Here is a 12,080-nt window from a genome sequence, read left to right as displayed (position 1 = left end):
ATTGGAGTTTGTGATGTAGGTATTATTGTATTGGGTATTTATATGATTATAATACTTACTGTATCTAAACTAAAACAAGAAAAACAAATTAACGTACATTATCGAGGAAAGAATACATTATAATTGTTGTTTTATTGTTTTTATTCGCTTCGACAATTTAAAGAAAAATGGTTACCAGATCTTAAAAAAAAAAAATGTGCCTATAAAAAACACTGCATTTACACATAGACTATAGATTACAGTTTTTCATCGAAACAGTTAATTGTATTATATTATAATATAATTGATAAAGAGAAAAAAAGTTTCAAGTGAACATTATACACATTTAAACCCGAGTCTGATGTATAGTGTGTTGAGTTATATTTATTGTTATTGTTATTGGACACTTATCGTACGTATATGATATCGATATATATATATATACACACAATTTAAGTATCTACGTTTAATAATTTATATAAATGTCTTACATAGTTCCATAGATCAGATAAATGTGTGTTAAATGGGCGTTTAAGACCACTCTAATATGCAGTATATAATATTACATCTTAAGGGGAACGTCTGCACAACGGCGATGTATTGGTATATTACGAATACAACATGGAAAGAAACCATTCGACCGAAATCGGTGATTCTTAATCGATATTGTCTCCAAATGACTCTCCGACATCCTATAATAATCGTTCGATATAGTTTTACGGATTCGGATGCATAAATATAGTATATGTCGTATATAGGTACTAACACAATAGGTACCTATAATTGCATAGTAAATATATACAACTGCCTATATAGTGTTGTCGTTTTGTGTATTTTTTTTTTTTATATCAACCGTATAATTGTATGCAACAGTCCGTTACAGTTCGTGAAATTTCGCTACGGGCATTTCCTCTTTCACTTATTTATTATATACATGCATACCTACATATAGTGCTTTGTGACGTGATCAAAAACGAACAAACATAATGACCTAGGACTGGATAAGGGTGTCGAAGTGTCCGGGAAGAAACAATTGTTTAGTCGATTCAATATGCGTAATCACTGTGCTTTTGTTACATAAAAAACTGCGGGTTTTATATTATGCATAATATTATAATATATGCGTGTGTGTGTACACACCGTCCTTTAAACGTGTATATATGGGCATAAAAACAACTAATAACAACTATTATACTGGTGACCACTGAGATTGAGAATATATTATTATTTATAGGTATATATATATATACTTTTTGTTGACGACTGATTCAAAGTAAATTTTTAATTTTCTAACCAAACTCACGCCTTTGTATGATTATTTATACAGTCTATTGCTTTTCCGTCAGCTTAGTTCAGTGTAGCTGTTGTGTGCTGTATATGGCTTTAGATTAAACATGAAAGAAATATGTAAATTTAATTTTATATGTAGTGACTTGAGACCGACTGTTTATTTTCTTTATAAATATGCTTGTATATATATCCGAAGCAATCAAAGTGATAATATATTCATATAAAACATATTATTTTACAATTCAGAAAATATTCAAAATCAGAATAATGGCCTATTACTTAATTAAAATGTTATGAATTATAAAAGTTTTAAGTTTGAAGCTGGAGTACATTTCCCTGTGTTCGGGTATATTGTATAGTAATTAAAGATTCTGTAGATATTACACTACATACAAGCAATTATAAAAATATCTCTAAGATTGACTATAGACATCAAGGAGGATAGACATTAATTATATCGCTAATATAACGTATACCATGTATATCATAAAATATATCTATTATAGTTTACAGATATGAAAACTTAGTCAGACAGTAGACGCAGCGTTGATTGAAGTTTATTTATTGTACTATACGATCTTTAAACTATACAACTTTGTACACGAAATAGTGCAACAGTACTGTATAGGTGTAAAAAATACAACTATGAATCTTCGGAAGCGGAAACTATATAAAAAACGTCATAGTGGCGGTTTTCCTGAGGCAAAGTAAGGGAAGCATTGCCTCCCTTAAAAAATTGTAAAGAAAAAAGTAAAAAATATTTTTTTTATATTTGATTAATTTTAAATTAATAGTTCTCCATATGGCTGCCACGCTAAGCATCCCCAAAGGCTAGTTTTATTATTTTTAATGATATAAACAAAAAATATTGTTTTTTCGCACTGTAGAGGCTTGAGGTGGCGATCGATTCACTCGTCTATTGTAGTTTCAAAGTGTACACGAAATTTTATTTAAACGTCATCAATAATGCTCTATTTATTTACGTATATATAAAATACACTCGCGGTATTAATAATATACTCGCAGTATATATACGTGAATATAAAAATTATACGTATATATATATGAGTATTACTTATTTACAAATCGCAATTGGTAAACCGACAAGAAGAAAACGTTGTTCCGATTGTTTCATATATCTAAACACACAAAGACACTCGTCGCGGACTTGCAGCATTTTTTATTATTTATATTATATACGCATTGGAACGCGGTGGCTGTCGAAGACAATTTGTACTAAACGAGCTCGCAGACGTTCGTGCGTCTCGCGTTCAACATAGTCGCTGGTCAGTAAATAGTTTTATACCACGACGGCCCAACTAGCTATTCAAGTATATACTATTATTATATATACATATTTTGCTACATTCCACGACTGTTGCACAGATCCCGTTCGTACATACAATATCGCTTTGGTATCCCAAATCGATACGCGACGGTAATATATACTTGGCTATACATGCCGCCTTACTGGTCTGGTTTTTTACTTTTATTTTTTATTACTCTTTTTAATTTAATTTATTATACGAACTATCACGATGAAGGCGGCGGAAATTTCTAGTTTCACAACATTGCCTTTGATCGTCCGAAAAGCGGTGAGCACGTTTGGTTATACATAACCTATATATATATATATATAATATATAATATACGGTGTAACTGATGTTACATAAAAGCCGGTCGGGAATATTTGTCTTATTCAAAGCTCACGATATATGTATACAAACAACTCGAACACGTATAATACCTCGCATTATAGTAAACATGGAATTTCAGTCATACCGCCGCCGAATTCACTATTAGTACCTATAATATTATAATAATATGTATACGTTTCGGAATGTATATAAACCATCTTCAACGCATGTTTGTGTATTTTACACGAGTTTTGTCCAAATACAATTTTCATGTACTCTCATAAGTCGGATTTATTTCATAGAAATAATGTAACGCGCGTGTAATATCGATATAAACGTACATAAATATACATATATGTATATAGCTTTATTAGTTCGACGAATATAATATCACCTGAAGCGATGTTATAATATTATAAGAAGTAATGGATAGTATCGTACACCACGATGTTATAATATAATTATTGTTTGCCCCGAGCTGTAAAATGTCATGTATTTATATACATTTTGACTACCGAACACGAACATATAATATTATATTGAAATAATCAATACTAGACATATACGTATTCATAATATGAATACACACACATATTATCAACGTAATAGGTATATAAGTATTTATATCCTAAAATTATTTGAAATTGTATTGGTGTTTAGATACATATTTATGAATTATAAATTAATATTTTAATCAATATTCAGCACGTAACTACTAGTAAGTACCTACATTACATTTTGTGTCACATCATCAGAAGTGTTTAGGTGCGATTAAAATACTGTATATAATATAAATTGTTATTATTAATTTTATTTAAGATTTTATGAACGAAATAATTTATTACAAAAGGAAATTAGTATCTGTGAAAAAGTAATATTTCAAGATTTAAAAAATTTGGTAAGTAGGTAGGTAATTTCTTACCTATCTTACTAATAAACCTGACAATTGTATAAATTAGAAATGAATAATGTGTTATTTGTATTAATTCGATTTTTGGTTATAGGCTCTAAAGGCAGGCTATCCGATACGATAAAAATATTGTAGGTAGGTAGGATAACTTATTGGATAATTGTACGAGTATACTATAAGTAGTTTGTACAGACTGCTATCATTATTATATAAGACAAAACTGGATTTCTGATACAATAATGATTATATGAATACATGTCATGTATAATATAAATATATAATAGAATTGACGACTAACATGTGTGGTGTTAGGAGTGGCTTCAGGGCAAAGAAGACGTGTTTTTTCGTAAGTTTAAAATTGTTTGCATTTTAATAATAGTAACAGCTATGTATCCCACTGTATGCGGTTTCACAGTTGTAAACGGCGTTTATTCAAACACTTGTAACAATAAGAGTATAATATAGTAATGTGTATATTACATAGCATTTTAAAATTACTTTTTAGTGTGTTTTATATGAGTGTGTAAAAGTTTTAGAACGAAATTGTTTACATAAAGTCGACTGGTTTGTACCGAAAAACAACGTGGGTGTCCGCGGGGTTCTTTATACTTGCTTTAAAATCTTACTACCGCGCTCTGTTAATAATAGCCGAGAAAGAAAGTTCACTTATTGTAGTCTGTGCCTGTCTAATTAAAAAAATGCATCTTCTGGGTGTCTTACGTATCACAAATATTTAATGTAAAAGGTTTAGTATGTACATCGTAAGCAGTAACTTAAGTTAAGTGCATGTTTGAATAGTTAACGTAGTCACATTATAATATACCTATGTTATACTGTTTAAAATTAATATTATTGCAATTTTTGAAATCAGAAAACGTTTTTAAATTATTTTTTATTTATTAAATTTAATTCAGAATTTTTTTTTAATTAATTCAATCATAGAGAGTTTATTATATTGTACTAAAAGTATGTAAATTGTATCATAGATATCTATAAGCCGGTAATCGGTATACTATATAATTAAATGTGGCATAATAATAATTAAAATCTTTGTTTTATGCTTAAAAGTAGAATTGGAAAAATTCTTATTACAATCAAAATATATAAATCTTTAATGATTTGCGTACTTGAACACTTAATATTATATAATGTTTTAAGTATAAGTTTAAAGCATATTATTCTTTAAATTACTATTTAGAAAAAATAATATTTTTTCGTCTCTCTAATTTAAACAATGATTTCATTTAGCTTGTCTGAAAAAATAAATATATTTCAAATGTTCTCACGCCTTCTGAACCTATCATTTATACAAAATGTGTCTTAACCTAAAGTCATATTGCAGGAGTAAAACATAATATAAATTAATTTTTAGTCTTCTTCTAATCATTTGATTAATAATTAAAATTATAGTTTCAAAAAAAAAAAAAATACCAACTGGCAGTCACCCTTTTAATGTAGACATAATGATTATGATAAACATTCCAAGCATAGTGTACTACTGTACTTAAGAGTCATACGCGCAATTAAGTGGGTGCTATATAAACTTAAGATTTCCAAATAACTTATCAGTTACATAACATAAAAATATACAGGTACCATAAGAAAACATTTTCCCGTTTTCATCAAAATATCCTAGTCGCCTTCAAAATGTTAAACCTATTTGTGTCCATGTCTATGCATATATATGTTACATAAAATCTGGGTATCGACTTATTTTATTGAATTGTAAAATTAGATTATTAACATAATAATGAATATTAATCAGTTAAATATTAATCTGTGTTAATATGTATATCATGTTAAAAACATAATTTATAAATCTACATACAATAGCTACTAATATGGAAAAGTCACTGTATTCAAAGACAGCGTAAAGCTGAAAAAGTTAACAAAATTGTTATTTTTAAATGGGTTACATTCAAGCAAAATATTTCGGTATCTGAATACACTGCATTCTTTTTGTTATATCCAGCTGTGTGGTGAAATTTTTGATGTCGTACACGTGCTGGACATAGAGATTTAGACAATATTTTAGGATGAGAATTTTTTTTTTGTGGCAAAAATAATGTTTTTTTATTTTTAATATCTAGTAAAAACTAAAAAAAACAAACAATCAAGCCATAATATTACACATGGCTATCATCACGAGGCACGTACACAGAAAAAAATTATGGCTGTTGAGTAAAGGATGAGGGACTTATAACTCATAAGTCATAGTAGTTAATATTTATTAGATATAAATTAAAATATTATATGATATATGAGAATAGAATGTTTTTTCGTATTACGTTGCCGTGAGGGGAAGTTTAATCCCTTCTTCCTGTGTCTTGTGTATCTGTCCACTTGCTTGGCTCAATAATTACAATATATACGGTCGAGCTCCGTTTACTAGAATAATATTTACGTCTAGACTTGTATTTGAGCCTTGAGGATACTTAGGGCGCTAGGGTTAACGAGCGCACACCAAACAAGTGTCGCCCGAAGCAGAGACAATATTATAACATTATAATATAATACTTGATACGAGTAGACGGACTTAGTATACATAATAGGTCGAGCGAATGGTGTGAGGTGGGACTCATACATATAAATTGTATACATACGTAATAATATTATATATAGGGTGATTCACCAAACATACTCACCCTTATTTTTTTCATTTAATCCAATTCAAATTTTGATTTTTGAAAATTGTAATTATGTAGATACTTAAAAACTATACTTTCAAAATAAATTCTCAAAATTGTATGTTCTTACTACTTAAAGAATTTTCTGTGACAATATAGACTTCTGTTATTATATTTTTTGTAAAAATATTGATAAACCAATTTAAACTTCTATAGATCCCATACCTTTCAAACTCATTACCGTGGACCATTATCATTTATGTACAAAGTTCATTAACTAAAAACCTACTCGTCTGAATTTTAATTTTGATACATCAACATTTTCAAAATTAAACTCATAAATTATTCAATAAATAATTTACGGTATTTACTTGTTACCTATCATTTGACAAACAAAAGTTTGTTTCACTAAGACTTTTTCTAAGTAATATAAATAATCTCAAAAGTTTTAGAAAATTTCAAAACTCAGATTTTGAATAACTGTATTGTAAAAAAGGGTAGGTTTGCTTGGTTAATCACCCTGTACACGCGTATATACAAGCAGTGAATGATATATGATTCCGCGTCGTCGACGTAGGTCTGAAGTGTAGCTCTAGATATAGTGATATATAGATAGAGTGAGAGAGTGAAAAAGTGGAAGAGGTGTTATAATAATGACGATTAGGTCCAAGTGGCGAACAAACTCTTGTGTCGCCGCCATAGGGATAGCATCATAATATATAATGTCATATCATTATTATTATTACTACTATTATAAATATATCTTACACACTATATATCATATTAGGTATACGTATATGTGTGTATATGTATCATTATTATAGAGTTCACACGAGTCGTTGCCCTTTTATTCTTATTAGTTATTAGTTTAGTTTAGATATTTGCTTACACAATATACTATACATGCAGAACGTAGGTACGTATTATATTGTATTCGATGTGATTCTTCTAACATCAAACACTGTTATTTCTACTAGTATCTATTATATTGAAAATCTTCTTCTCGGTAAATGTACGATACACTATGCTCTTATAGCATTTTTTATTGTCTTAAGTACTTTTTTCACTCTTATGTCTGTTGTGGTAAAACCACTATAACACTATTTTTGTTTTCAAATAACAACGAAAACACAAATTATTTTCTAATAAAGTTGATGTGATAACTGACAATGGTATCAAACTATTAATTATAGCCGTATAGGTTAGGTTAGTTAAGTGGAAATTTTCTGAACTCAATGGGACACCAGATTACTTTTCATACTATACCTACTCTTATAATCTCATCTAAACTTTAAGTGCTATTCGTTATTTCATTTGATATTTTTTTGATATCGTTAAACATGAAAATACAGAGAAAGTCAATGAAATCACATAGGTATATATATGAAGCCGGTAAATACGGTATATAGGTATCATAGTACTGGTCGCCGTTTCGTAATCAAAAGTTGATAGAGTAGAGGGGCTTGCCGTCACACATAACATTCAGACTTAGAACATGAACAGAACAAGGGCAAAACAGAACGTAGAGTTTTCTCGACGTGTTCAATTATATGTATGCCGCCCAGTATATCGACGTGAGATGCGTTACCCTGCAGGCTCCCAAGGATAAAATTTTGAGTTGAAAATCGTGCCTCTATTTGTATAATAATTCATTGTATAAAGGATGTCTCGTGCACTATGTGTCATCAATGGGCAGTGATTTTATCGCACCTATACGACAATGTAACGGGTTTTAAAAATGATTTTTGTCTGTCATCTCTACACCGCTTACCTATATCCTCATTGCTGGTATATTAGGTAAACCAATTTGTACCTACACACAGTAGGTACACATGATATATCATGTACGCATTCAGTTTAGGTGCTTATGTTATTATGCTTACCTACCATATAGTTTACACATTATAATATGTAACTGGCAGGTATGTCTTGCATTATATACGTATATTATATTATCATGTAATAACGGTCCGCGCAGATTGTACACAGCGGCGGGCGCCTATATAATATAATTTTTTTTATGGACGGACGTTTTAGTCGTTATTTTAACACCCGACTATTGGACGTATTTCTTTTTCGTTTTATGGACCAATAATAGTGTTCGTGTGTGTTCGTATATTATATAATATTGTACGTGGCATATTATATTATTATTATACCTAGTAATATACCGACCGCCGCCGACGCCAGTATATTACACACGTTATATTATATAGCTAGGTATGTACATCGTATATATAGCCAAGCATTATGGTACATTAGTACATAAATAAGACGGCGTGTGACACCATCGCCGCCTGGTCGCTATATTTTCTAATCCGATTAACCTATACGTTCCTCGCCCGCGCCTTATTGGATCCTCAGCGAGCGCTGCACCGACCTTAGTCGACAAATAATAATAAAAAAAAAAAAAAATTAAAAAATAACCAAAAATCGTTGGATGAACCAGTGTTTTTGACTAGTAACACGTGTTTGAGACGTTATTAATATTGTTTTTGTCGTTGTTCTTTCGTTAGTATATCACACAATATTAGTTATAGTAGATACCTTATAATGTACCATTAGGTAACACCAATGGTTATCTTAGTGTTACAAAATCGACGAGGTAATTATATTAATAACGAGCAAATGTGCAGTACTGTAATACGTTAATATATGCGACCCTCCATCCGATTTCATAACGCGATATTTGTGTGTACTCATACTTACTTATCAATAATTTTTGGAAAATATTTAATTATTTAAGACGTTTATATATGTAATATTATTCTAACACTTTTTATAATTTCTATATTTTCCTTATTTTGGTCTCTCTCTTGATTTAACGTCGGTTAACTTACTATATACATTTTTGATTTTAAATATAATTTTAATCACCTACCTAAATATAATTATGATTTAACCATTTAGGTATAGTATCTATTTCACAATCAAAAGTGTAATACTTTTATTAAAAAATGTTGATGCATAAAATATCGAACATTCCAGAACGATAATAAATTTTTTTTTATTTACAAGCACTTAATAAATTTTTTTAGGTAAATGTAGTAGTGAACCTCAAATCTCGAGAGGCGAGTATGAGCGTAAAATGCTTTTAAAAAATTATCATAGTTCATGTTAAAATAATTGATCTATTTATGTATTTATGCATGTATGTGTAATATTATATTATAAGTGTGACAATAACGGTTTGCTTTGTTACAGGTGAACATTTGAAAGAAAAGTACGAAGGCGCCATCGAGGTAAGGGCTACGAGGCGAGGACGGTTGCAGATCAGGGATCCTAGGTTCAGTCTACCCACAGCAAGCGATCTCGTCTACATCGACGATTCACCCAACTACTGCATCAGAAACATTACTGCTGGTTCTATAGGTAATAATTAGTCTCAGAAAATTCTGAATTTTGCATATTTTTTTTTTAATATTTCAGTAAATGCGAGGATCAAAAAATAACCTTTCTGAGATGAAAAGAATCTAAAACACAAATTATATTTTGCATATTCTATGGTTTCGATTATTATAGGGCATAGACTATAAAGTTAAAGCATATCAATGCAATAAATAGATTTTTAATATTTTTTTAAAAAATATTTGTTAAAAAATAAAATGTTCATAAAAATACAATTTAAAAATTAGAATGCTTAATATTTTTTTAGTATTATGTACGTATTTATGTGCTTTCTATGTATTAGATATAGCCGATATAAGATCTGAAGCGCTTCTCGCCGCCGATAACTATTTCGAATTTCTACGTATTCAGTACAGATGTTACCAGCAATGTGTTGAATCCGGTATTATATAGAAATCCTAGGTATTCCATAGAATACCAAAAATGAGCAGGAAAAGTATAGAATGTAATACGATGACTAGGTATCCTATAAATCACCTAACCTCGAGCAGGAAAAGTATATATAATATAATTAATATAAAACTTAGATTTGTACTTAGTGTACCTCTGTAATCAACAATTAGTGTTTATCTTGACGATTATGCTATCGCATACAACACGTGTGCGATGTATTATATTTATTATTAGCTAATCATATTATCATATTATTCGTGTATACAGGAAAATTCAATATACGCCTTTAAAAATATTATTTCTTTTCACTTTTGTAAAAGTGTTTGTCGTATTAAGATACATTAAGATGTCTGAAAGTTTTTATGTTGAACTAAAGAAAAGTTGAAAAAAGTCGAAAAAATACTGTTAATTTATCGAATGATAAATTGAAAATGTCAATCTAAAAAATGCTTATGTGTAAAAAATAATATTTTATGTAGTTATAAATGTCGTGCATCAACTATATGCTGCAATAAATAAATAAAAATAAATAATAAACAATAATAAAAATATTTTGATTTAACTCATTACCTAACATAGTATAGGCGTTTTATAGAAATCCTAGGAAAATTATATAGAATACCTAGACATAATATAAATTACCATTTAAATTTAATATATTGCCAAATAGTTCAAGGAATTTTATAGAATTCCTTGGGAATTTATAGAGTGCCTATATTCATTACTTTGCCGGTAACATAGACACACTTGCTATAAGTTAATAAAAAGAGAAAAAATAACCATATAAACAAATGTAACTTTTAACTATTCCAATAATTCAGCTATACTTTTTTTTGTTTTACTACATATTTGGTAATATTTTTTAAGCATATCTGCTATATGTATCCATATTTCTGTGCGTTTTGAGCTAAAATGCTTAACCTAATGATTACCTACATGATAATTAAAATAATTAGTCATATATATATATATATATATAGTGTCATTAAGTTGAATTATGGGTGTTATTTATTTTTGTAGTTTATTATTTATTATAGTTTACTAATTTTACTGAGACTAAGTAACAAAATTTAATCTTTTAAAATTTAATTTAATTTTGATGTACATTTAAAAAAAAAAAAAAATCTAGGTAAGTACTATATTTTAACGTTTTAGTTAAACCAATGTTTGTATGTATCCATACTATTTCATTAATACAATATATGAGGTATCAATTTTCAAAAATCAACTAAAGCTCAATTTTAATACAATTATGTAGGTACTTATTACATGTGTACATATATAAACTCATTCATAATTATGCCACTGAATGTTTTAGTAGGTAGTATATTATTATACGATAATAGGTATAAGTGTCTGACGCCTATATACTTACGATTATTGTGCTCTCAGATTTAATAGCCAACAAGTCATCACATTATTATTGTATGGCTCGAGACTTCCTCAAGATTTCGATTACGTTGTGTTATATAATAATATTTTGTTAGGTATGTACCACTTATGTACTATATGAGTTATGATGACTATAGAAGTGTGTGTATTGTAATCGATAATGATAAATAATTGTGCTCTCAACCACAATTCCCCATCGTAAACAAACGTTCTCGTTCTTGTGAATCATCATTGACGTGTGATTTTTCGTTTTTCATGGTTAGTTGCGGTGAATTATTATAGTTATTATTCACTCTTACTTTAATAACGAGTAGGTTACGATTGATATTATAATGGTGAGTACTGCGAAGTGACGAATTTGTATGATTAGGTACATCGGCATTTTGAGGTCAAAAAGCCCATGTAAATCTTACAATCAGGGGCGTATTTAAGGATGGGGCCCAC

At 29.1% G+C, this 12,080-nt stretch overlaps 1 protein-coding gene across 1 annotated transcript in view; it reads left to right on the top strand.

Annotated features, from left to right (window-relative positions):
* LOC112604395 (protein Wnt-5b-like) overlaps window positions 1–12,080 on the top strand; it is a 62,531-nt gene that overhangs the window by 49,775 nt on the left and 676 nt on the right. Inside the window, exon 6 of the mRNA XM_025353423.1 lies at window positions 9,648–9,815. Within this exon, the coding sequence (XP_025209208.1) occupies window positions 9,648–9,815 (168 nt within the window). The remainder of the gene's footprint in view (window positions 1–9,647; window positions 9,816–12,080) is intronic.

The sequence above is a fragment of the Melanaphis sacchari genome, unplaced genomic scaffold, assembly GCF_002803265.2.
Source record: "Melanaphis sacchari strain LSU unplaced genomic scaffold, SCAv2.0 Contig11_pilon_pilon, whole genome shotgun sequence".
NCBI lineage: Eukaryota > Metazoa > Arthropoda > Insecta > Hemiptera > Aphididae > Melanaphis > Melanaphis sacchari.
This window is presented reverse-complemented; position numbering and strand designations above follow the sequence as displayed.